General features: G+C 46.1%; 1 protein-coding gene across 2 annotated transcripts; it reads left to right on the top strand.

Moving 5' to 3' along the window:
* The first annotated feature begins 2,042 nt into the window (after positions 1-2,042).
* LOC135054839 (oocyte zinc finger protein XlCOF7.1-like) lies at positions 2,043-27,726 on the top strand. Of its 2 annotated transcripts, none has more exons than XM_063958229.1 (9): positions 2,043-2,178; positions 4,992-5,118; positions 5,201-5,392; positions 5,472-5,595; positions 5,710-5,798; positions 7,307-7,424; positions 9,024-9,121; positions 22,374-22,482; positions 23,345-27,726. In XM_063958229.1, exons 2-9 carry the CDS (start codon positions 5,041-5,043, stop codon positions 24,496-24,498), a joined length of 1,962 nt encoding a protein of 653 aa, XP_063814299.1. In that variant the 5' UTR covers positions 2,043-2,178; positions 4,992-5,040; the 3' UTR covers positions 24,499-27,726. The 2 variants fall into 2 exon arrangements, with proteins under 2 accessions (XP_063814299.1, XP_063814298.1); XM_063958228.1 differs by having other exon boundaries at positions 2,044-2,178; positions 5,710-5,846.

Genomic DNA, 27,726 nt, shown 5'->3' with positions numbered 1-27,726 from the left:
TGTGTAAAATTAGTGTACCTGTTCCACCATTGATTTGTCTTTTTCCCAGGTGTCACCATGAGAACTGGTGTGACAGTATGGACATCCTACTGGTTTGTATCAGATTTCTAGCTCATTGACAGTTTGCATTATCTTAATTATTGGTTCCAAAAATAACTGTTGCGTCATTAGAGGCAACTGTATATGTTTAAAAGAAAAACGGAAGGAGAAAATCAGTACCTGTGCATTCACTTCTAGGAAACTAGTTTGGCCTACATAATGGGTTAAGTGGTCTATTCATGAAGCAGTGAAAAGAGTGGAGAAGTTGCCCATGGCAACCAATCAGCTATTCCGTACAATTGTATAGTATGCAAATTATAAATGATACTTTAATGCTGACTGGTTGCCATGGGCAATGTTTCCACTGGCTCACTTCTCTACACTTTTCACTGCTTCATGAGACCCCTTTTCTTCATCCAAGGCTTAGTAAATATACCCCTAAAAGTGGCCCTGGAAAAATTTGCAGAAGGGGCCTGGAAAGGGCGTGGCCTATGAGAAAGGGGGCGTGGCCTTACGGGAGGACCCGCGATCGCGAGCCACACCCCCGATTTCGTCATTGAGGGGGCATGCCCAGCGCTCCGTGAGCTGCTGGCATGCCCTCTCTCCCTCTGTCTGCACTGAATAGACGCTGTGCGCATGCGCACAGCGTCTATTCATCGCTGCTCTGCTAAGCAGAGCAGCGCGTGCAGGAGCCTCCCAACTGCCCCCCCCCACCGCGGGACACTGCGGCCCGCGGGTGGGACAGCGGGACAGTCCCCAAAAAACGGGACTGTCCCGCGAAAATCGGGACAGTTGGGAGGTATGATGTATACTGCCATCATACCCACCTTTGTAAACACCTATGATAAGAATACATTAGCATACCCTCCAACTGTACCTTTTTAGTAGGTACAGTACCTACTTTTATGGTCTGTACCAATTTTTGGCTCTCCTAACTTCTATTGAAAGTATAGGAAAAGGCCCTTTACCCGTGGCCACGCCCCTTTTTTGCATTTGTACCGATTTTTTGGGGTCATTCCGAGTTGATCGCTCGCTAGCTACTTTTAGCAGCTGTGCGTTTGCATAGTCGCTGCCCACGGGGGAGTGTATTTTCGCTTTGCAAGTGTGCGAACGCCGTTTCTGAGTAGCTCTGGACTTACTCAGCCCTTGCGATCACTTCAGTCTTTTTGGTCCCGGAATTGATGTCATAGACCCGCCCTGCAAACGCCTGGACACACCTGCGTTTTTCCAAACAGTCCCTGAAAACGGTCAGTTGACACCCATAAACCACTTCCTCCTGTCAATCTCCTTGCGATCTGCTGTGCGAATGGATTCTTTGTTAAATCCATCTCCCAGCAACGATTCGCTTTGTACCCGTCCGACACGCCTGCGCATGGCGGTGCATGCGCCGTAGTAACCTGTTCGCTGCGCTGCGAAAAACGGCAGCGAGCAATCAACTCGGAATGACCCCCTTTATGTTTAAAATGTTGGAGGTTATGCATTAGTCTGCTTTTTCCCCAAATGTATCTTTTATTGCTATTTATCAATCTGAAATATGCTTTTAATATATTTATATATTAAACTTGCTTCCTCTAGGATTTCATATTTCAGTTTCTGTCTGCTTGCCCCCAAAAAATGATGTTGAGATAATGATTAAAGTGCATTTTCTTTAATATTGCATCACAAATTCTCTTGAGTGAAGTATATTACAAATTAATAGTGAATAGGCCACTCCTGATGAACCTGTTATTATTATTGGCGCCACAAGGGAACCGCAGCGCCCAATTACAGAATTGATGAAATAAATGTGGATTTGTCATATGGGTAACAAACAAAAACAAATGTTAAACGCATGGACTGGAAGAAGTTATTTATTATATACCAGGAATAGCATTCTGCCACTAAGTAACTGAGCAGCAGAGCTGAAAATACGATTTAATTCAGGTGAAACGCACAGCCCGGAAGCTCGGTGGAACGCACAGCCCGGAAGTTAGCTGGAACGCATATCAGATAGCCCAGCGGTGCGCACTGTAACCCGGATGTAAGGGCAATAATGAAGCCTTGAGCCCAGTGGACCGCAAAGCCAGGAACTAAAATTGACCCCAATAGCTTCCTATTCCGGTGTGTGAGGACCTGGGTGGTAGAAAGGGGGTTTGCACGGTAAGTGATGATTTTCTGTGCAGGTGTCGATAAATGCATGTTATACAGGGCGCAGGGCATGCTATGCAGGCTGTCTAGGAGGAGTAATGTGTGTCCTGCCTTTCATTGTAAAGCCATTGCATAGAGGTGCAGGGGTAATTGTACATGCAATGTGCAATAGGTGCACAATCAGCTCTGCACTCACTGAGTAATGGATGCATCATAAATATCCACATTATACTGAGTACCGGTCACTGTATCCCCTTAGCAAAATACTGCAAGCCTTATATCACCTAGGTAATTAAGTTTATTGACTTATTGTCCACATTAAAATGGACTCATTTACTAAGAGCAGGAATTGCAGCAATCAGGGTAAATGTATCAATCTCCTTTATGTATAATGCACCATATAAATACAGTGATGTAAATTGAGGGGATATAGTGAAACAGATGGCACTGCCCTAGTGAGCTTACAATCAAAGAGGTGTGGGGGGACCAGATGACACACGAGGTAGCAGAATTATTTATAAATCTATTTAAGGCATACATATTACCACTTTATCGAAATTCACATCAGTCCCTGCACCAGGGAGCTTACGATCTATAGGGCATTACACACTCTGGTCCATTATTTCTATTTGCCAGAATCCAGTTCACCTACCTGTATGATTTTGGAAACCGGAGTACCCAGAGAAAACTCCCGAAATGATTGGAGAACATACAAACTCCTCACATATATGCCCTTACTAGAAATGTAACCAAAGACCTCAGTGCTGAGAGTCAGTAGTGATAACCACTACATCAACCGTGCTGCCCCAGAATGACAATTGTAGCTGGCATTTGGTGGGATGTAGTATGGTTTGCCAGCGGTCGGGGTCCCAGCGACCAGCATACCGGCGCCGGCATACCGACAGCTGGGCGAACGCAAATGATCCCCTTGCGGGCTCGCGCTCGCCACGCTGCAGGCACGGTGGCGAGCTACGCGCGCCACGCTATCTATTCTCCCTCCAGGGGGGTCGTGGACCCCAAGAGGGAGAAAAGATGTCGGTATGCCGGCGGTCGGTATGCCGGCGATCGGGATTCCGGCGTCGGTATGGTGGTCACCGGGAGACCGGCCGCCGGCAACCTAGTAACCACCCGTTTGGTGACGTGTGTGTGTGTGGCTGCTTTAAGGCAGGAGCATTATGAACCACCAATAATAAGTAGCCCTGTTAGCTGGTGGAGTGGAACAATATGAACCAGGAGAGACAGTGGGAGACTCTGAGGGGTCTGTTCATGAATCAGTTAAAAGGGTGGAGAAGTGAGCATGTGGTGAAGTTGCCCATGGCAACCAATGAGCATTGACGTAACATTTATAATTTGCATACTATACGATTGTACGGAGCAGCTGATTGGTCCATGGGCAACTTCTCCACTGGCTCACTTCTACACTATTTTCACTGCTTCATGAATAGACCCCTAAACATGAACCAAGCTCCGCAGAAGAGTCAGGACAGTGAGCTGTTAGCACCATAATTGTTCTTCACCAACTATCTCAGCTGAACCTTCTTGTTCCTCTGGTTGCAGAGAAGGCACTTCTGTAGTTATGGGCCAGCTCAGATTAGCTGTGTGCGACTTGTTATTGTTTCTTTAGTATTATGCCCACAGCTGGAAACAGCCTAGTCACTTGTACCCCATGTTCAGTGGCAGCTGCTGCCATGAAAGAGGGACATCAATGTTCGTCTATCTCGAACTGAACATAACGCATTTCTTTTTCAGGGTCCATAGGCTCCACAGGATTACCATGGGGTTTAGGTGGTTTGGAACCCCCTGTGAATGTCAACAGTCACAATATCGACACACGCAGTTAGGTTTAGTTTGAGGCAAAAATATCAGTGTCAACATTGTGGCTATCCCTATATCAGTCCACACCTGTCTTTTATCCTGAACTGACTAATATATATTGCACAACATTTCAGCTGGAGCCCAGGCTGAATATTAGCGGCAGTGGTGCACTCCCACCTTTGCGTCACACACAGATGCACACGCCCAAAACTTTGGAATCTGTTGCCCGATAGGTGGGCTTAGTATGTTGCCAAGGGCTACATCAGTGCTTTGGAAAACAATATATAGCGGTAGATTTACTAAAGATACTAAAATTGAGATGTGGTGGTATTGTTCATATTAACATTAATCAGATTTTGTCTAACATTTTCTAGGATGCAATAGTGAAATGATAGAATCTGGTTGCTATGGGCAACATCAGCACTCTTCATTATTAGAAGCTTCAGTAAATCTACCTTCTAGTCAGGGTCGTTTTAACAGAGGAAGGGGCTCGTGCAGATTCTGGGCTGGCCCCCTCCTCTCTATGGTGCAGAAGGTCTCCAGAAACATGGCGCCCACCATGTTTCGGCTACTAGTCACTACTGCGCTTGTGTGGTGGCCATTTTGCCGGTGACTTATGACGGACTCCAAAAAGGTAATTCATTAAACAAGGGTGCGGCATGGGTCCTCCTAGACTCAAGGGGCTATGTGCACCGCACAAACTGCACCCATTATAGATATGTCAACGTCCCTAGTATTTATATACTAACCAGACACTGTTTCTATTCACCACATTGTATTGTTAGGACACCCCTATCGCAGGCAGGATGCCTGGGAAATGCTCTCCCTTTACATTCATAGACTATACTAGACCTATAGCAATGCAGCGGTAGTTCTGTAGTGGGCAACTCATTCCAATCACTTTGGTCAATGTCCTATTTTTGTTTTTTATATTAATGGTATTGCTTATTAATCCTTCCTCTTGATCAACAACTGGATGAACTCTGATTTATACACTTTCCATTATTCAGGTCTCCTCAGAGTCTGTCCCTACCACCAGGACCATAGGTCGGTCTCAGGATGGACAAGGACAGGAGTCACATGACTAAGCAGATATTGAACCTCACCCTGGAGATCATCTACCTGCTGACCGGAGAGGTGAGGGCTTCTGGGAGTGTCATTGACATGCATTGTCTCGCTCTTTGCAGAGATATTCATCAGTTTATTTCTCATTACACAGGATTACACAGTACTGAGGAAGAAGTCTGGAGAGGATGTGACCCCCAGCAGCGGTCCCCGTGGGTTAGGAAGATGGAGCAGGACCCAGAGCCCCATCACGGTGTCCCCACCTCACTCACCGATACATAAGAGAGACAATGAGCAGAAGATCCTGGAACTCACCAACAAGATCATTCAGCTGCTGACTGGAGAGGTGACTGCTGGGAATGGGACATTATACGGTAACACCAGGGGAGGTGTCTGGGTGATGACTGTGTCATTGTGTGTGTCAGGTTCCTATAAGGTGTGAGGATGTCACTGTCTATCTCTCCATGGAGGAGTGGGAGTATATAGAGGGACACAAGGATCTGTACAAGGACATCATGACGGAGCATCACTGGCCAATCACATCACTGGGTAAGAGTGGTCATCAGCTATAAAGGAGAAAGCATTTCTTAAGGGCCCCAATACATACACATATCTTCTAAAAAAAATCCTGATAAAATTGGTTTGTGTGTATGTTCCCTACAGATGGTTCCAGTAACCGAAATACACCTGAGACCTGTCCCAGTTCTCTCTATTCACCGGCATGTACTGAAGAGCATCTCAGTATTCTACAGGTCTGTAATGAGGAACATGACCAGCACTACAACAAGAAAAATGCTGAGGTATTATGGGTACTTTGTAGCTGGTGTTCAGGAGTAGTGTTCATTCTCGCACCCTGCACTTTTCAAAACGCGTGCAGTTCCTCTTTCCTGCCTGGGGTGTTGCTTCCTGCCCGAGTGCTTCTAGCACACTCTGGCCTGTATCCCAGTGCTGAGATACAGACCAGACTGCATAGAAAATGATGAATTACACTGCGCTCTACAGGAGTAATGATAGTGGAATAACAGAAAAAGAGAGAGGAAGAATGGTGCTGCTGTATGTAGAGGTGTCCTTCCTCCAGTTTATGTGAATAAGGTAGATATACAGCGCTGCTCGAGGGTGTTTAGGAAGAAGAAGAAACAGAAGGAAAAGATTAAAGGAGGATGAGGGAAGGTGATTGCAGTCATGGTGGGTGTGGTGTATGCTGATGATAGTAATGCAATTAACAGATGGTATGTTATGTTTGGCACATTAGCAGACAACAATTTTTAATATGTTTGAAGAAAAATTACAAATTAATCTCAAAATTAAAATTTAGAAAAATTCGGAAATAGAGAACAAAAAAAATAGAAAAATCATATACAGTATATAAAAAATGAGTTATTTGCAGTCTTTGTTGATTATCTCTGTCAGTGCATTGTCACCTGAGGGGGATTCTCACTTAGAGTGAGGATGGGGTTAATCTTTAGACGCACCCTAATATCATAAACCCCTAATCCCGGGGATTATGTTCCCTCCCGGCGATTGCACTGAGTTAGATGTAAGTGGATGCAAAGGTATATTACAAGTCAGTGGCAAAGATATCACTGGGAAGATGGCTCCACTTTTGTCCACACCACTGCCCATGTATACTCGGGGGGGGGTTAGAGGACCCAGATGAAGAAGAGGGCGGAATCAAGGATGACACTGAGACAGAGGACTTGGGAGACAGAGCAAAGGGTGGTAAACCATTTCTTTTAGTTTTGCTATACTAATGGGACATTATACCAAAGTATTAGTATTCTACCAATTTCCTTGACATATTAGTCTCTTGAAATTCCTTTCCATAAACTCTTGTCCTCTGTTATTTGTCATTTCAAGCATTCAACAAGGAATTATGATGAATTGAGGATGACATATGCATTTGTTCAGTTGATTTGTGGGACAATCTTACACAGGGCCGCTCATATTTTAGTGTTCATTTAGTTTAAATAAGAGGGGGGGTTTCTATTAAAAATGCACCGTTACTACGAAAAAAGCTTTTGGTACTCGCCTAACTTGCTGATGGTCCTTTGGCCAGGTAAGTGTCTCCCTGGTGATATATATTTGCTCCTTGAGAGCTGTAGTTACTGCTTTGTGTGAGATCGTAAACTTCATTAGACAATAGGCTGGACATTCTGTTTGTGATAGAGTAACATGATATATTTTAACACCTATGTTAAACGACTCTGCTTGCTGTAAGGGTCGGCACTTTGAACCTTTTTGTTGTGTGTGTGGCATTTAGGAAGAAGATGTAAATATTTGGCCGGCTGACATCAGCCCTCTAATTAAGGGAGAAGGGACGTACGTGATACCTAAACAGCCGTGTCAGGATGCTGGAACTCCTATAGATATTAGCACAGGTGAGTAATCCTCGCTAACCACAGAAGGGTCTCCGGATGATAGAAGTGTCTAGTTAGACAGCCAATAGATAGACCCCATATGTTAGACAGACGTTAGGTCGACATGAAAAAGTAGACAGTACAAAAGGTTGACAGGGTCAAACGGTCAACATAAAAAAAAGTAGACACGGGTTTTTTTAAAACGTTTTCATCCCTTCTCTATCCATGTCGGCATAGTGTTGGTCATAAACCTTGTGGCGAGCTCAACGAGCGGATGCCTTTCTACAATTATTGGTCCCAGATGACAAAACTATCCACACAAACCCGACCTTTTGACCCCGTTGACCCTGTCGACCTTATGTACTGACTACCATGTGGTGTCTATCTATTGACTGTCTAACTAGACACTGTCTATTATACCAGACCCCCACAAGAAGAAGGCTCACGTTCTCATTCTTCGCTGATTGCCCTAATCTCCTGTCCTGCCCCACCTTCTGTCATTCCAAATAAATAACTGAAGAAGAGTATCTGCCCAGGAGGGAGTGTAATGGACAAGTTTCCGGTTGTTACCAACAAATTGCAAATCATTTTATATTTCTATCAAACTTGTTTTCTTATAATTGCATTATTTGTTGTACTTGTGATCGGAATCCGGTCTTTAGGACGACAGTAAGTAGGTCGACAATGTTTTGGTCGACCACTATTGGTCGACAGTAAGTAGGTCGACATGTTCTAGGTCGACAGGTAAAAAGGTTGATATGAGTTTTTCACATTTTTTTTAAACTTTTTTTGGACTTTTTCATACTTTACGATCCACGTGGACTACAATTGGGAACGGTAACCTGTGTTGAGTGCAGCGGTAGTGGAGCGAGGCACCTTGACCGAAGCATGGCGAGCGGAAACGGTGCACTAATCAAAAACTCATGTCGACCTTTTGACCTGTCTACCTAGAACATGTCGACCAACTTACTGTCAACCAATAGTGGTCGACCCAAATACTATCGACCTTGCATACCACACCCCTTGTGATCGGTTGGCTGCTTTTGTTAGAGTAAATAGGAATTCTGTTATAGCGTTATTTGACGCTTCTTACAAGGTGCACCCTAATATTCCACAGCTTGGAATTTTTACATATCTGTGTTACTTATTATTGACTTGGAAGTGTACTGGAAACACTATAGGGGGTTCAAATGGGGGTAAAAACTTGCCTAAAAGCCCCCCTTTAAAGTGCTGTTGCTCAGGCCTGGGAGGGTCCCAGTTTCATGAGATCATCCCGAAAAGGGATGCGGTGACCTCAGTAAGCCCCACCCCTTCAAGGCAAAATACTGCAGCCAGTAAATAGGGGAGAGAGGATTAAAAGGGTTCTCTCTCTCTATCTTCCATCTTGGCGCTCACAGACGCGGAGGTACTCTCATTGGAAAGATAGGAGTCACACAATGACCAGAGGACACTCTCGCACTGCAGGGATGGGGGAATAGCTCTACCATCCTGGTTTAAAGTTAAAGGGGAATTAATTCAAAAACTCTAACTCATATGTTTTGAGCATTTCATATGTAAGTTTGAATTGCCTACCTACTAGTATACTGCTGTATTAAGTCACTGTGTGTGTGTTTCCTCCAGATGAATCCAGTGTCGCTAGTACACCAGAGAGATGTCCCAGCCCTCTTTATATAGAAGACCATGCACTGAACAAAAAGTTCTACAAAAGACACAGTGAGGTAATTTATCTCTAGTACATGAAATAGTAATGCATTTCCACTTATATCTCGCATCTCCAAGTAAGGTTTTCAGTCACTATTAACATTTGTCATCAGCAATACGAGGGGTGATTGATAAGTACCCGTGTTAGGCAAGAAAAGATTTTTTTATTGGGAAAGTTTTTTGATTTCTTTTTCAACATAGTCCCTTTTTAGCTCGATACACTTGGGCCAACAATAGTCCAACTTTTTCAAGCCCTCCAAAAAATGGGATTTGTCGACCTCTGCGAAATAGGCTTCAGTATCGGTGATGACCTCCTCGTTCCATGCAAATCTCTTTCCGCCAAGCCATTTTTTCATGTTTGGAAACAGGAAGAAGTTGCAGGGGGCCAAATCTGGAGAATACGGTGGATGCGGCAGCAATTCGTAGCCCAATTTCGCTGTGGAGACGTGAGACGAGAGTGTTGGCGCATTGTCGTGGTGGAACAGCACTTTTTTCTTCGCCAAGTGGGGCTGTTTTCTCTTCAATGCGTTGTTGAATCTGCCCAATAATTGAGCATAATACTGTCCTGTGATCAGTCTTCCCTTTTCTAAACAGTCGATGAAGATTATGCCTTTCGAATCCCAGAAAATTCTGACAGTCGTTGTTTGACAGATGACACTAAACAATGACATACAAGTTTGACGTCGGTGGCGCCATCTGTCTTCAAACACGGGTACTTATCAATCACCCCTCGTATGTACTAGACGAAGCGGTGCAATGCTCTCCCATGGACAAATCTGATCGACCTTCAGTCCCATACTCCGCTGGGTTATCCAACTTTCATTCGATTTTACCTAATCATTTATCATCCCTTAATCTCTTTCTTTGTCCACCCCTTTCCCCTCTGTCTCTTTCTCTGTCTTTACCCGTGTTTCCCCCTCTTTTCTCTTTCTCTCCGCTTTTTTCTCTTTCTCTCCCCTCTTTTTTTCTTTTTGTCGCCCCTCTTCTCTCTCATTATTTCTAACCCCCTCCCCCCTACATTTGCTGTCTCCCCATCTTTCCACACTTGCGGTGTCCACCTCCTGCCTGTCACTGTTCACTATTGTACCCAATGCTCCTCTTTCTGGTTGTTACATCTGGAATATACCTTCTTATTCACCAGGAGCCCCAGCTGTAGGGATCCTTGAGCAAGGTAGCCAGTCACAGTGTGAAACCGTTGAGGGTGATTGTGAGACGTGTGGAGGGCTAGGTGTCATTGAGGCTGCAATCAGTTTTGTCCTTCAATAGTAGATAGTAGATTGACAGAGAAAGGGCGAGGAGCAGAATCTCAGGCGTCACCATGAGTGCAAGCATCTGTAGGGTCTATAACTATTACAGTGTGACCCCGACATGAGCTCCCTGGCAGGATAGGTCCAGCAGTGCTGTTGATGGCATCTGGCAGAAGTAGAAAAAGGGGAAAGGTGCTGAAACTCTAATACCTCTTTTACCCCGAGCCTTGGACCGGAGAAAAACCCCGGTTGTGTCTTAGGGGTATATGCAATTGCCGGCAAATCGCGGCAATTTTTCGCCCGTTTTGTAATTCGACACAATTCGACCGTCGAATTCCGGCAGGTGGGTGCCAGAATTCAACATATTCAATAAAAAACGGATTCGACAGTCCCGCTGTCGAAAAACGGCCGATTTGACGGATTTTGATTAGACTTGTAAAAATGTAAAAAAAAACGGGAAAAACGGTAAAAACCCCGAAAAAAATTTGTATGGTGTCCCCCCTCCCCTTCGAGCCGGTCCTGGTTCTAAAAATCTGGGGGGAAAACTGACATGGGATCCCCCGTATTTTTAAAACCAGCACCGGGCTCTGCGCCTGGTGCTGGTGCAAAAAATACGGGGGACAAAAAGCGTAGGGGTCCCCCGTATTTTTTACACCAGCATCGGGCTCCACTAGCTGGACAGATAATGCCACAGCCCGGGATCACTTTTATACAGCGCCCTGCGGCCGTGGCATTAAATATCCAACTAGTCACCCCTGGCCTGGGTACCCTGGGGGAGTGGGGACCCCTTCAATCAAGGGGTTTCCCCCCCCCCCCCCCCCCCAGACACCCAAGGGCCAGGGGTGAAGCCCGAGGCTGTCCCCCCATCCAAGGGCTGCGGATGGGGGGCTGATAGCCTTGAGTAAAATGATAGAATATTGTTTTTTCCAGAAGAACTACAAGTCTCAGCAAGCCTCCCCGCAAGCTGGTACTTGGAGAACCACAAGTACCAGCATGCGGGTGGAAAAACGGGCCGCTGGTACCTGTAGTTCTACTGGAAAAAAAATACCCAAATAAAAACAGGAGACACACACCGTGAAAGTAAAAGTTTATTTCATACATGCCGACACCTACATACTTACCTATGTTGACCCGCCGACTGCCACGCGCCCCTCGTCACTGAAGAATCCGGGGTACCTGTGAATAAAATTATACTCACCTGATCCAGTGTCCGGATCTTTTTAAATAATCCTCGTACTTGGCAAAACAACAAAACGGCAACCCGGACCAAACGGACTGAAAGGGGTCCCATGTTTACACATGGGACCCCTTTCCACGAATGCCGGGACCCCACATGACTCCTGTCACAGAGGGTCCCTTCAGCCAATCAGCGAGTGCAACGTCGTGGCACTCTGCTGATTGGCTATGCGCGTCTGAGCTGTCAGACAGCGCATCGCAAAGCCTTACCATTATATTCAATGGTGGGAACTTTGCGGTCAGCGGTGAGGTCACCCGCGGTCAGCGGCTGACCGCGGGTAACCCCACCGCTGACCGCAAAGTTCCCACCATTGAAACTAATGGAGGGAGCTGTGCGATGTGCTGTCTGCCAGCTCAGACGCGCATACAGCCAATCAGGAGAGTGCCACGAAGCGGCGCTTCCTGATTGGCTGAAGAGACCTTTCTGTGACAGCAGTCACGGGGGGGTCTCCTTTCAGTCCGCCTGGTCCGGGTGTTCGTTTTTTTTTTGCCAAGTACGTGGATTATAATAAAAGACCACAGGACACTGGATCAGGTGAGTATAATTTTATTTTCAGGTACACCGTGGATTCTACTTGGACAAGTGGACAGAGGTCGGCGTGTGAACATAGGTAAGTATGTGTGTGTCGACATGTGTGAAATAAAGTTTTACTCTCACGGTGTACGTGTACTGTTTTTATTTGGGTATCTTTTTTCCAGTAGAACTACAGGTACCAGCGGGCCCGTTTTTCTCCCGCATGCTGGTACTTGTGGTTCTCCAAGTACCAGCTTGCGGGGGAGGCTTGCTGGGACTTGTAGTAGTACTACTGTAAAAAACAATATTCTTTCAATTTTCAAAAGGCTATCAGCCCCCCATCCGCAGCCCTTGGATGGGGGGGACAGCCTCGGGCTTCACCCCTGGCCCTTGGGTGGCTGGAGGGGGGGACACCTTGATTGAAGGGGTCCCCACTCCTCCAGGGTACCCCGGCCAGGGGTGACTAGTTGCGTATTTAATGCCACGGCCGCAGGGCGCTGTATAAAAGTGACCCCCGGCTGTGGCATGATCTACCCAGCTAGTGGAGCCCGATGCTGGTGTAAAAAATACGGGGGACCCCTACGCTTTTTGTCCCCCGTATTTTTTGCACCAGCACCAGGCGCAGAGCCCGGTGCTGGTTTTAAAAATACGGGGGATCCCATGTCAGTTTTCCCCCCGGATTTTTAGATCCAGGACCGGCTCGAAGAGCCCGAGGCTGGTTATGCTTAGGAGGGGGGACCCCACGCATTTTTTTTTCTTCTGATTTTTACCATTCCATTAAAAAAAATAAAAAAAAATATATATATACAGGTACACCACCGATTTTCCGGCATCCTCGGTTCCAGTGCCGTGCCGGATTATTGATTTTGCCGGATTAACGGTGGAAACTAATTTTGCACCTTCAGAACATTTCTAAAGCAATAAATAGTAAAATATATGCTACAGTATAATATTAATTAATGAATAAACACAGTAGTGTATGCAAAACTGTTTATAAGCCATAACAGCCCCACTGTTGCTTGCTGTGTCACCTGCAGTGCCCTCAGAAGCTGTACTCACTGACACTTGTGTGCGCTGTGTCTTCCGCCCATGTGCGGTACTTGCTGTGACCTTGGACGCCATAACAGCCCCACTGATGCTTGCTGTGTCACCTGCAGTGTCCGTGGAAGCTGTACTCACTGACACTTGCGCGTATTGCCCATGCGCAGAAAATGTTCCGGATTAAAGGATGTCCCTAACCCCCTTTAATCCGGACAAATCAAAATTGTATATATATAATACTTGTGCCTCCAAAATAGACAAACCAAGTACCTAATCCCTTCTAATATAAATAGATATGCTATTACCAATAAAAAAAAACATGTTTTTTTATTTTTTTATTTGATTCCGCCAGCAAAGTGTGGCGGATTGAAAATGACGAATTTACTGTCTAAAAGCACTGTTGTCGCATTTACAATCTTCAATTGAATATACTGTTGTCGAATTGCCGCATTTGTACCATTGCAGAAATGTCGAATTTGACAAATGTCGAATTTCTAAAAGTCGTATTTGGAAAGTCAGTTTTTTTGGCGAAAAGTACTGAATTGCATTGTCGAATTATTATTTTTTTGCGAAAATGTCCCGTTTTTCGACAATTTCGGGAATTCGACCGCAATTGCATATACCTATTAGTGTGAAAGGGTTGTGTGTCATGGAACTGTAACTCTGGTGATGACCAGCGTTATTCCTGGGTCTGTGGAGGGAAAGGGGGCATCCGGGTTACTCTACCCAGGTTATGTTTAAAAGGTGCTGAATGAGCTACTTTTAACATAGGGCTAAATTCATGTTTGTACGCAAATGCAGTTGCGATTTTCTAGGCTACGGAGCTGCTAATATCAACAAGTGAAGCTGCCACCCGGAAATGGAAAAAGACAGCCACTGGAGCCATTGTAAACTCATTCACAATTGCGTACACATTCACAGCCTGTACAGAAAAAACTGGGGAACATGGGGGGTAAGTGCTGGTGCATATTGGGGGTCATTCCGAGTTGATCGCTCGCTAGATATTTTTTGCAGCGCTGCGATCAGATAGTCGCCGCCTATAGGGGAGTGTATTTTTAGCTTTGCAAGTGTGCTAACGCCTGTGCAGCCGACGGCACAAAAACAGTTTGTTCAGTTCTGAGTAGGTCTGAACATACTCAGCCGCTGCGATCGCTTCAGCCTGTCCGGTCCCGGAATTGACGTCAGACACCCGCCCTGCAAACGCTTGGACACCCCTGTGTTTTTCCAACCACTCCCTGAAATCGGTCAGTTGACACCCATAAACGCCTTCTTCCTGTCAATCTTCTTGCTTTCGGCTGTGCGAATTGATTCTTTGTTAAATCCATTGCCCAGCACCAATCCGCTTTGTACCTGTACGACGCGCCTGCGCATTGCAGTGCATACGCATGCGCAGGTTTTCCAAGTTTTGACCTGATCGCAGCGCTGCAAAAAATAGCTAGCATGCGATCAACTCGGAATGACCCCCATTAGCAGTAGCGACTCAGACACCATGTTTTTGCATGTATGAACTTGCAGCTGACGGAAGATACAAGCAAAAAAACGGACATGACGCGCCTGCATTTTCCCAGCCATTTCTCATAGACTCCCCATTAATACCTCCAAACAGTCACTTCCTGTCATTCAGTTTGCAAATTAAATCCTCATTGCGAGCAAGATCGCAGCGGCACCTTCGCGCATGTGTATTGCGATCACAGCACGCCCGCAGTCTGCCAATAAAAATCGCTCCATTCTGTGATAATTGGCCATTGTGTACAAACCTGAATTAGGCCCATAACCTGGGGACTCCCATCTAGACTGCAGCGAAAAATCCTGCTCATGGCCATGGTCACAGACCCAAATGGAGCCATTCACAGCGACACACCACCTGTGAAAGGGGTATCAAGTTCAACATTGGTTTACCAGGTTGGACCCGGGATTTATGTGTGGAAGGGGTATAACATGTTATAACTTTCATCCAAAATAGCTTAAGTTTTCTGATGGATGTTCATCGGCATGTGATCAGTACTAAAATATCTGGGTTCGGTATGAAATAGATTGTAAGCTTGCGAGCAGGGCCTTCCTACCTCTGTTTGTTTTTACCCAGTTTTGTTCTATTACTGTTGTTCTAATTGTAAAGCGCAACGGAATATGCTGCGCTATATAAGAAACTGTTAATAAATAAATAAATAAATAAATAAAATACCGGTGATTGAGATGCTGGCAGTCACATGACATCGGAAAGGGGGGGGGGGGGGGGATTTTTTTGCCTCCCCTAACCCTCCGGGGGTGGCGGCTAGGGCTTCCTCCAACCAGCCCCCCCACCCCCCTTCCCGGCCCTGATCATAACCAGTAAACCAATATCTACCTTCGGAATGTCTGCTGTCGGGGTGTCAAGATTCCGGTGTTGGTCACATAACTGCCGGCATCCCATATATCTCTGTAGTAATTGCCTGAGCTCTAGTAGAGCTCCTGTTACCTTGCAGAACAGTTACACATATCTAGGAGACAGCTACCTGTTCTTTACATACTCGTATTTCTCGTTGTATGCTTTAAAAATGTATGGCACAGTGGTATAAGTAGGAGCTGTCCGGGACGGGGCATGTAAGTGTGAGAATAGTAAGCCAGTGTTTACTGTGCCAGCTAGCTGATTTATTTTGGAGGCAGCTCTATTAATAATAATCTCCTATATAATAGCCCATATCTATTACTCTGTGACTGTATGGATAACGCTGGGCGTGGCTAGGAGCTCTCATTGGGTTAGCAGTAGGTCTATCACACCCAGTCCACAGCTGATTGGGCGAGAAACGCCCTCCCACACAGGTTACATCCCATGGGAGGCTCTACCCTTTGGCTGCTGTGTGTTCCCAAAGCAGGATTAACAATCGGGCTGATGGAGCTGCAGCTTCAGGTCCACACCCCAAAATAGGCCCACTGCATCTGCAGCAACATGCTCTCCAACACTTTACACATAAAAATTGGTACAAATTCGAAAAGGGGGCGTGGTCACGGGTACAGTGGCGTTACCACGCCCCCTTTCCTATACTTTCAATAGAAGTTTGGAGAGCCAAAAATCAGTACAGACCATAAAAAAGGTACTGTACCTGCCAAAAAGGTACAGTTTGAGGGTATGCCACTGCATCTGCAGCAAGTCTCTGCGCTGTAGATAGGGAAAATAAATCCTTTACTGCAGTGTCCTATGTCCTGCTGCCAGTCCGCCTGCCACCTTCGGCATCAACAATCCCCACTCCCTAGCTGCGGCGCAGGTGGAACAAAAGCTGCTGCGGCCACCGGCATAGATGTGTATGAAAGCAGCGCAGCAGAAGGCTTTCATAGACCTCCCTGCGCCTCATACTCTCTGAGCCCCGGAGCCTCCTCTGCGCATGATGTCACAGAAGTGCCTCCCCACCACAGCCGCGCCCAGATCCCCAGAGGCCCTGACTCCGCAACACAGTACCTGGCCTGCCGGCCTGAAACCCCCAAGATGGCTAATGTAACAGATAGTGGGTGATATCGCGGAGGGTAATGTCTGGACGCTGAATCAATGTAAAAGGTGACTGTGCAGTGCAGTGCAGTGGGTGTGCACAGCACTCTCACCTTTTACATTGATTCAGCGAGTCAGTCAGTTCTGCCAGCCAGTCTCTATTATTAGTGCCGGTGTCCCAACGCTGTGCATTACAGGGAAGTAGACGCACTAAATAAACTACACCTCCCAGCAGCCCTTAGTGCCAAAGCGTTCCAGCGCTAAGGCCTGCTGGGAGCTGTAGTTTATTGAGTGCTTCTTCTTCCCTGTAATGTGGCGCGTTGGGACACCGGCGCTAACAAAAGTGACTGGCTGCTGTGCGAGTCTCCAGGAGAGCCACTGTCAAAGGGAGGACACCAGCTTAGCTGCAACCAGTAGGAGAAGCAGGAGAAGCATTGCCCGCCCCTCCCCCACTCTAGTACCTCCGGGTCCCATTTGCGGCACCCCCAGACACCCCCCTCCACCACCTGCGGTGGCTCCGGACACCCTTCAGCACCCCCGCACCCTCCCCCACCCTATGCACCCCCTTCCCCACCCGCCGCACCGACCCCACCCGCGGCGGCTCTGGACCCCCGCCCGCGGCACCCACGCACCCACTGTGGCTCCGGACCCCCACCCATGGCACCACCTCACCAGCCCCTCCCCCACCCGCGGCACCCCCGCAACCACCGCTCCACACCCGTTTTAATGGAGTCGTATCTGATCACTCCTATGTTTCTTGGACTCTTAATACCTCCCTTGTGCAGGGGGCTCATTTCTTGAAATGTAACCCCTTTTGATGGAAGCTGACTCCATGTTATTGGCATGTTTATCAAAAGAGTGCCCGAAATCATGATATTTAACAGACGCGATGAAGTGCGTCTTGAATAGCTTTGTTCTCAGAAACCCGTTATATTTTGACTAAGGACGTTTTTGATTGCGCACTGCAGGGTGACTGCCCAGAAAGAGTGGACGCACTATATATTTTCTCCCTGTTACTCTAGGATCGATATTGCTGAGGTGTTTCTACAATATTACTCTACTTCAGGCTTTTTCAACCAGTGTGCCGTGGCACACTAGTGTGCCGCGACCAGTTGCAAGGTGTGCCGCGGAGTGAACTGTTGGCCCAGGCTCTTCTTAGAGGATCAGTCATGCTCCGGCCGTGACCTATTCCTTGAAAACGATGTGATAGCATAGGTCACAGCCGCCGCGTCTCACCACCCAGCCAGCCCACCCGCCTGCATACACATCTTCCAGTTCCTGCCTGCATACACAGCTTTCCTTGCCCACCCACATCCACACCTGCCTGCCCGCCCGCTGCTCAGTATTCGCAGAACTCCACTATGAACAACCCCCGCCACTGAGGGACAGGGAGGAGGACAGCTGATAATATTTGTTATTTTATTTCTCCTGTGGGGAACAATAGGATTTATGTGGGGAGAATAAGAATTTATGGATTTATGGGGGGAACAATGTGAATAATTCATGTGGGGAGCAATAGGATTTATGTAGGGAGCAACATGATTTATGTGGGTAGCAATGATGCTTGTTTTTCTGTGTAGGCCAATGTATATGTGGATTTTTTTTTACTGTGAGGGCCAATGTGTGTGTTTTTTTTTTTTTTTCTGTGGGGAACTGATGGTGTGCCTTGGCAATTTTAAAATATTGTTCGGTGTGCCGCGAGTAAAAAAGGTTGAAAATCACTGTTCTACTTTGTATGCCTCCATAGTCTCCTACACTGGCTCCCAACTTCGTGATTAATTGGCTCATGTTACTTTTACCGTGACGGTAACAGGATAGAATTCTGGAGGAAGTGGAATTGCCAATTTCCTTATTACTTGCCTCTAAAGCCTCTGGCTGTGATGGGATCCCTGTGGAGGTGTTCAAGTATTTTTTTTTGTTCTGTATTTATTGGGTACTTTTAATTCTGTTTATAAAGTTGTCTCTATCCCTCCATCTATGTCTGAGGCTGTTATTATAGTGCTTGCAAAGCCGGCAACCGGATGCCACTCTACAAGAGGTCCTATAGGCCAATATCCCTATTATCCACGGATGTTAAGGTTTTCGCTAAGGGGTCTATTTACTAAGCCTTGGATGGTGATAAAGTAGACGGAGATAAAGTACTAGCCAATCAGCTCATAACTGTCATTATTCAAACCCAGTCTGTGACATGGCAGTTAGGAGCTGATTGGCTGGTCATTTATCTCCGTCCACTTTATCTCCATCCAAGGCTTAGTAAATAGAACCTTAAGTTACTAGCTGTGCGTTTGAATTATGTCATTACTACCATAATGCCCTCTGATCAAACGTGTTTCATGCTGGGGAAGTCTACTGCACAGAACCTTCATAGACTCTTACCATCTGTAGAGGAGTGGGGGCAGTAGTGGTGTCCTTGGATGCCACCAAGGCCTTCAACTCATTTGAATGGGCTATTTACGGGAAGTTTCGAGTAAATTTGGTTTTGGGCCTAGATGTATTTGGTGGCTTGTTGTATTCTTCCCCGGCAGCCCTAGTATCGGTCAATGAGTTTACGACGGCTCACTTTTCCCTCGCCAGGGAGACCCAACAGGGTTGCCCTCTTTCTCCTGCCCTGTTAGCATTGGCTATTGAGCCTTTGGCTTGTCTTTTGCATGTTGCCCGTGATATCAGTGGTCTTAGAGCTGGGATGGAGTAGGATAAAATAGCGTTATATGTGAATGATGTGCTTTTGTTTCTGGCAGATGCTGCTGGCTCCTTGGGTGCTATGTTGGAGATGGTCTTTGAGTTTTTCTGGTTTACTCATTAACTGGGACAAATCTAACATCTTTCTTGTCTCTGGGTGTCTCCCTTTGTCTGTGCCTTCATATTGTCCCCTACAGTGGATGTATTAAGCCTAGAGAAGTGATAAAGTAGTGATAAGAGGAAGGTGATAATGCACCAGCCAATTATTTCGTGTTTGAAAAATGACAGTTAGGAGCTGATTGGCTGGTGCGTTATCACCTTCCACTTACCACTGCTTTATCACCTCTCTAGGTTTAATACATCTGCCCCATTCTCTCATATTGACCCTTTTTCTTCCACTTTTATATCTAGAGTTCATACTTGGAAAGAAACTACCCCTTTCAGTTATGGGGATAATTAACCTCTTTAACATAATACTCCAGCCTAAAAATGTGTATATCCTTCAACATTCTCCAGTGTACAGTCCCAAAAGGGTATTTTCTATGATTGAGTGTCCGATCTTCGTTTATTTGGGGGACAGACCTGCCCGAGTGTCTCTTAAAGCCTTATTTGAATCTAAGGCCTCTGGTGGTTTGGGCCTACCTCATCTCAGATTATACTATGCGGCCTTACAATTGGTGCATCTGGTGAGCTGGGCCTCAGGCAGCAGGGATCACACATTAATGGTCTTTCTGGCTGAGGAGACGGGGTCTTCTCTTTCCCCACCTGCAATTCCTACTCTCTGGTTTCTCTACATCTGGCCTGGCCCCAATACTTCGCCAGGCTCTTGGCGATTTGCCCATACTCTGTATGATTGGTATGACTCTGATGAAGACTCTTCCTTATGGTTTAACGCCTCCTTCTCGGAATTGTTTCTGCTTACCTCTGATAATATTTGGATTGTGGGATCTCCTCCCTGGGACATCTTTATTTTGCGAGGGCGTTTTGAAATCTTTTTCTGCTTTACTGGAGGAATTTGGGTTTCCCCATACAGCCTTGTATAGGAGTTTACAATTTAGGCATGCTGTACAGGTACAGTTTGGCAAGACCTCATTAGTGTTGTCCCCATCTCCTATCAAATGTATGGTCCAGTCTCTTGGTTTAAGGCAGGCATGTCCAAACTGCGGCACTCCAGCTGAAACTATATATCCCAGCATGCCCTGACAGTTTTGCTGTCAGAGAATGCTAAAGCTGTGTCAGGGCATGCTGGGATGTGTAGTTTCACAACAGCTGGAAGGCCGCAGCTTAAGGGGTCACATGTTCTCTTTAAAACTAAGAGGGACGCAGATATTGGTTCGATTTCTGATGTCCATCGGGCACATATTCAGGCATCTATAAGTATACTACTCCCTGGGTGGGATGCAATGAAGTCTGAGTTTGGCGGCCATGCGGGATGCCGGACGAACTGTGAAGTTGTTTTTTTTAAAGGGGCAATCATGTATATGGCATGGTTTAGCTTTGTACATGATTGCGCCTTTAAAAAAAAGTCTGAGTTCGGACAGTATCCCGCACGGCCGCTAAATTCTGACTTCATTACATCCCGCCCCTTGTGTCAATTACCAACAGGTTTATTTTTATGTCCTCCATATTGTTTATCACACTCTCGTCTCCCTCCTGTAAGCGTCCTCCATTCTTATGCCAACTGCCCCAAATGTGATACCGCAGATGCAGGTTTTTGACATTTGCTTTGGGATTGTTCTGTGGTTCATCTCTTTTGGGCCAGGGCTTGGGATGATATTAGGGTAACTCTCCCCTCCGTTAAACCCTAGGTTATGTCTATTTGGCCTGGATCTTGAGGAGTCACATTCTCTGGTGATCTATTGCTACACCCACCACCCTTGCTAAGGTTATAATACTCACCACCCTTGCTAAGGTTATAATCGCTAGAACGTAGGCCCAGATTTATCAAGCCTTGGAGAGTGATAAATAGCACGATGATAAAGTACCAGCCAATCAGCTCCTAACTGCCATGTTACAGGTTGTGTTTGAAAAATGACAGTTATAAGCTGATTGGTTGGTACTTTATAACTATGCAATTTATCACTCTCCAAGGGGGATATTCAATTTGGCCCAAAGAGACATCGGGAGTAAAACCCACCGATGTTTCTTCGGGTGCTGCGGTCGGGCTATTTAATTTGCTCGGCTGGTAAAACCTGCTTTTTCATCCGTAAACACACAGGTTCAGTGAAACCTGTGTGTTTTCGGATGAAATAGCCCCGTTTTCGGATGAAAACGGGTCTGTTATCGGGCATGTTGCTTCACCTGCCGGAGGCAGGCGAAGCAAAACCCCCGATAAGCCACTGCATGCGCCGGCTTATCGGGGCCAATTAAATAGCCTCCGATGCCGATACTTATCACCCGGCACCCTCGGGACAAATTTAATACCCCAGCAAGGCTTGATAAATCTGGGCCATAGATTGCTTGTGATCCCTCAGATATTTTCATGCGAAGGGCCTTAGTCAATGACGTCTCTAATCATGAACAAATTTTTTACGAGTAGTAACTCTCTGGCTGGCTATCCTAAAAAAAAAAAAAAAAAAAATGGGACAGGTGGTGTCAATCCAGGTTAGGAAACATAATCCACCTCCATGGATACATGAAGTAGAGTTTAGGTTTAGGGTTTAAGAATGCCTGCTCCCTCATATTTCCCTTTTTGTATTCGCACACTGTATTTTAACGCATTTCACTAATAGTGACGCATTTCACTATTTTGTGGCATGTGTCATTCTTTCATTTGCTATTGACGTATGTTTGCAGCCCTGTTAGACCCGTTACGCGCTGCATTCTGTTACTTTGATATATTGACGTCTTGTATTTTGATTTTTCTTGTTGTTTGTAAAATTGCTATTTTTTAATAAAGATCACTTGATTAAAAAACAACAACAATTCTTTCCTGCTTGGTTTGTTAGAGCTTCGCTTGCTTTGATTGCGAAATTATAGAAACCATATTATACACACTTTAAAGCAAAAGGTTTTAAATCTCCTTCCCTTCCCGTTTTGCTGTTCACGTCAGAATCTCTTTAATTTTTTTTTTTTTAATGTGTGTTATTTAGGAGGAAAATCTGAACATTGTCATAATTGATATAGAAGAGGAAGACGAAACATACATGAGTACTAATGAGCAGTGTAAGATGGAGGCTGTACCCACAGCTGCCCGCACAGGTGAGCCATAAACGCTACGTGCAGAGGAGATTTACATGTTGGAATCATTAGAATTCTTTGTAGCAACCTGCACCTTTCAAAACCTTTTTCCTGCCTGGAGTGTTGCTCTTTGCTCTGGTGCTTCTAGCACACTCTGGTCGGTATTTCACTGTGAGCTAAGTAAATTACTTGAATGTTGTAGGCTGGGTACACACTTGCCGATATATATAGTTCGTACAGCTGACGAACAATCTATCGGCTGTACCATTGTCCCGTGTCTACACCCAATATGTCTGTGAACGACATATCAGTTTGGCTGAGGCCGTATATATCTGTACATCTACCTGTGTGTACCGGCAACCCACCAGCCGACCCAAAAGCTGGCCACAGGATCCACTGATAATGACGTCACCACCGGTGCATGCGGCCAAGCATGTCGGACAGCAGATTGGTAATTGTGTATGCACAAAATCGTTTGTGCATAAACCTTACCAATTCTTATATCTGTCGGCCAGGTGTGTACCCAGCATTAGTAAATATGTGTCGTTCAGTCCTTACCCCAAAGGAGCTTACAGTTTAAATTCCCTCAACACAATCACTTATACATACACATACGGCTTAATTGTTTTTTTAGGGTTTTTTGTGTCAGACACCAGTTAATTTACCAGTATGATTTGGGTGTGTGAGAAGAATACACATATATACAGGAGAAAATACAGACTCCACAAAGATGGGGTCCCGGTCAGAAATTTAACTCATGACAGCAATGCTAACCCATGTGCCACCGTGCCATTGTATCCTTTTTCAGTAATATGTGTTCTTAGGAAGTTTCACCCTTAAAGCCTGAGATCTCTTAACCTGTGGATGATTTTTTTCCCCACAGATGCGGAAAACAATGGACATTCCTCAGGAACCCGTCACTTTCCCACCGTACCTCCAAATTATCAAGTGAAGCAAAACGACATTTACCAGAGTTGTCCTACAACTGACAGCTATAACGCGGACAGGCGCTCGTTTGTTCAGAATGTGGATTTTAATAACTACCAATTAAAATATGGGAGATATTGTAGAGATACGGACCCCACACCAAAAGTCCAGATGTACGCAGAAGGTAGACAGCACGCATGCACGGAATGTGGGAAGTGTTTTACACGGAACGCTGATCTGGTCGTACATAAGAGGCTGCACCAAGGAAAAATTCCCTTTGTGTGTTCTATATGCGGGAAATGTTTTACCAGTAACTCCCATCTCTTAATACACCTGAGACTCCACGCCGGAGAGAAACCCTTTGCCTGTTTAGAATGCGGAAAAAGCTTCAAAAGCAATTCCCACCTGGTGACGCATCAGAGAATCCACAGAGGGGAGAAGCCTTTTCTCTGTATGGAGTGCGGGAAAAGCTTTAACGACAAATCGAATTTTGGCCGGCATAAGCGCATTCACACCGGCGAGAAGCCCTTTATGTGTAACGAGTGCGGGAAAGGCTTCAACCGCAAAGCCAATCTCCTAATCCACGAGCGAACCCACATCGGAGAGAAGCCTTTTTCTTGTACGGAATGCGGTAAGTGCTACACCAGCAAGGCGGAGCTGGTCCGGCATAAGGTTTTCCACACAGGCGGGAAGCAGTTTGCTTGCCCTGACTGCGAGGACAAATTTAACGACAAATCCAGCCTCATCATCCATCAGATGATCCACAAAGGGGAGAAACTCTATTCCTGCTCCGAGTGCGGCAAATGCTTCGCCAACAATTCTCTGCTCATGACGCATGAGCGCATTCACAAAGGAGAGAAACCCTTTGTCTGTGCCGAGTGCGGGAAAAGCTTCAACGACAAGTCGAACTTCATTCGGCACAAGCGAATACACACCGGGGAGAAGCCCTATGCCTGCTTTGAGTGCGGCAAGGTGTTTAACCGGAAAGCAAACCTCTTGCTCCACCAGAGAACTCACACGGGAGAGAAGCCATTTTGTTGCTTGCAGTGCGGGAAGAGTTTCAGCAGTAACTCGGGCCTTGTGGTCCATCAGAGGCTTCACACTGGCTAGGTTTTCACTTAACCTGAGACAGCTGAAATGTATAACTATATACTGTCGTCTGGAACAGCAAGTTTATTACACTTCTGATGACATAAACCTGCTTTGAGTGGTTGGTGTGGGCCAGGCCAAGCTTGTAATTTTGTGTGCAGCACAAGTCCCATTTTAAGATTACCAGGACCTACTCTGTGTGACACTTGGCGCGGCCCATCTCCAAGTGATAACGGAACCTTTAAATTTAAAGGGGAAATGGTTCCCCTATGTTTAAAGTAGTGTTTAGTTTCTCATTATTTCTCTGTTACTTCATTCAGATATATTGATAGGAACCAACCTAGACAAATTGGCAGAAGCGGTGACTCCACACTCTAAACTGCTAATAGCACTTGTTTGGCTTCGCCAAGTGTTACACATCCGGCCAGTCATGGGCATATTATTGCCGTACTCAGCAATAAGTATTAAGTGAGGCTACTTTACGTATTGTACAGGCTTGGCGGGCTAGGAATACATTGGCGAACGTTGTCGGACAGATAATGGTAACATCTCCTTTTATACATTTTTATCAACCTAGTTTTCTAGTACGGTATAGAATCTGTTCGCTATGGATCACACCGTACGTTGTTGAGTTACCTGTAACTGTATTCGTGGGACACTAACCTCAAACATTCTCTTCCTGTGCATTTTTCATGAAGCCGCTGGGATTTGCAAGGCCGCCGGTGGGCGTCTCATTACAAATCCAGACGGCTGTGATATTTGCCTATTTTCCCACAGTTGGTGTGTACAAATTCTCAGCTGCGAATGCATTTTTTTGTGCATCTCTGAATCATGCTTTCTTTAGGTAGCGTCTCGACACTTTCCTCTCCTCTAAACAAATGTCTGGTAAGTAAGTAAAGTTTATCTGTGTGAATATGGAAAGGGGAGCGTGGGAGTACTTTGCATGTGGCTGTATGAGAAGGTCTGATCTGTGTAGTGAGGAATGACCGTGGTGTTGCTCCAAACGGGTTGTGGAACTGCTGCCTGTAGCCAGAGCTGCCACAGAATGTGCAGAATCCGTTCTGTAGGAATGTAGGAATGTATTTTTATTAATGTATTTATCCATAACAAAGGATATGCAAAACCTTTAAAACGGGGTTAGTGTGCCCTTAGTAAAGGTCACCCAGTATATAAACGGTGGAGTCACAGTATTATGACCACCAGCTAATAGCCAGAGTAACCGCCGTGTGCAGCACGGACAGCAGCTAGACGGGCTGAACTTTTAGACACACGTCTGGTAACCTCCAGGTTCATTTTGACGGTGAGCTGCTCCACTGTAGTGAGTCGGTCGGGCCTCACGCACACTCGTAGGTGGTGCTCCGCAGTTTCCACGTTGATAATTAGCAATGGTGCCATTTACACATTACGTCAGCCAGAGTCCACCTTTTACATATTACGGCAGACAGCGTCCCTCTTTTTACACATTATGGCAGCCAGTCCCCCTTTTTACACATTATGGCAGCCAGTCCCCCTTTTTACACATTACGGCAGCCAGTCCCCTTTTTACACATTACGGCAGACAGCGTCCCCTTATTACACATTACGGCAGACAGCGTCCCCTTATTACGCATTACGGCAGACAGCGTCCCCCTTATTACACATTACGGCAGACGGCGTCCCCATTTTTACACATTACAGCAGACAGCATCCCCCTTTTTACACATTACGGCAGAAAGTCCCTACACACACACACAGCTTGTCCCATCCAGCGACTACACACACACACAGCCTGTCCCCTCCAGTGACTACACACACACAGCCTGTCCCCTCCAGTCACACCACACACACACACACACACCTCTCTCCTCCCCCGGTCCCCACTGTGTTACCTCCGGGAGAGCTGTAGCAGAGATGGATGCCGACAGACCACACAGCAAAGTTGGGGGGCGTGGCCTAATTGTGCCCCCCGTGGCCACGTCCCCTTTCAGCACCGATAGGCGGACTGGGAGAGGAGGAGGCACAGGACCGGACATACAGCAATCTCATCCAGCGTCCTGATCCGCTGCTGCAGCTAAGGTACTCCTGCAGACAAGCACTGAGCAGCGCGGACCTGCCGGCGTTGCCGGCTGTCCTGCGCCCTCAGTGCACATGCGCTGTGTGCCAGGCACCGCTGGCACACACCTAGTTACGGCACTGCCGATAATCATCCCATTTTGCAACTCTGATATGTGTGATAAGTGATCTGTGTGCAGTCGGCCTATCACACACCTTATATACCCATAAAGCCAGCGCACGACACGTAACGTACTTGATGGACTACACGCTGCCAACGTCAAATATTAGAGGTGGTCATAATAATGTGACTTGACTGTGTATAAAAGTCTTTCTTCTCATAAATGACAAATAAATAGGACATGCCCTTTTGGGGGTTTAGTGTTTGCCTTATTTAGGCAGTTTGTGCTCTTATTGGGTTGCGTAGGGTCCCTTCCCTTGTGGTTGTGTTATTTTGTCACATTCCTAGTGTTAGTGACCAGGAAACAAACTGGGCAAGATGGCTGAAACTGAAGGCTGGCACAGAAGCAATCCGTTACTATAGAAATCAGCTGTGTCATGGCGCTGGGTATCTGACCAGCTTTGATTATTTGAATAATATTGATGGCAAATGAAGTCTGGGTACAGACTTGGCCAACGGATCAGCTGTCCGGCTGACCCCCCGACTGATCTAATGATTGGTAAGGTAAATGCACAAACAATCTTGTGCATACACACTTACCAATCCTCTGCCCTAAAAGTCTGGTCAGCAGACCATTTGAATATGCCGTCCCACTTGTGATGTCATATTCAATGGATTCTGCGGCCGATACATTGTTCGGTCGGCGGGTCACCCTGTACACACACGGAGATATACCGGATATAACGGCATTAGCCGTACTGCAGGGCTGACCTGATATATCTGTGAACGACATCATTCATCAGATATATTGGCTGTACACACGAGTCGATGGTGCAGCCGATATATCACTCACGGCTGTACGAACAATGTATTGGTAATTGTGTGCCCATCTTAAGTCCGGCATTACGTACAGAAGTCAGTATTGCAAGGCAATTTGCCAATAATATGATTACCACACACTACAAATGAATAGAATAGAAACAGATCCGTTTAAGCATGATGGAAGTATATTCCTTTAACATACTAGAAATGACATGTTAGGTTCAGTTTGCATTGCTGTATTATTTGAATTGGAATTTGCATTATGTAATAATAGG

The sequence above is a fragment of the Pseudophryne corroboree genome, chromosome 3, assembly GCF_028390025.1.
Source record: "Pseudophryne corroboree isolate aPseCor3 chromosome 3, aPseCor3.hap2, whole genome shotgun sequence".
Taxonomy (NCBI): Eukaryota; Metazoa; Chordata; class Amphibia; order Anura; family Myobatrachidae; genus Pseudophryne; species Pseudophryne corroboree.
This window is presented reverse-complemented; position numbering and strand designations above follow the sequence as displayed.

Bases quoted from the DNA above. Each gene is read 5' to 3' on its own strand.
- LOC135054839 (XM_063958228.1), top strand. From the start codon at position 5,041: ATGGACAAGGACAGGAGTCACATGACTAAGCAGATATTGAACCTCACC. The intron at 5,119-5,200 runs GTGAGGGCTTCT...CTCATTACACAG, and splicing joins TCTACCTGCTGACCGGAGAG to GATTACACAGTACTGAGGAA. The intron at 22,483-23,344 runs GTGAGCCATAAA...TTTTCCCCACAG, and splicing joins ACCCACAGCTGCCCGCACAG to ATGCGGAAAACAATGGACAT.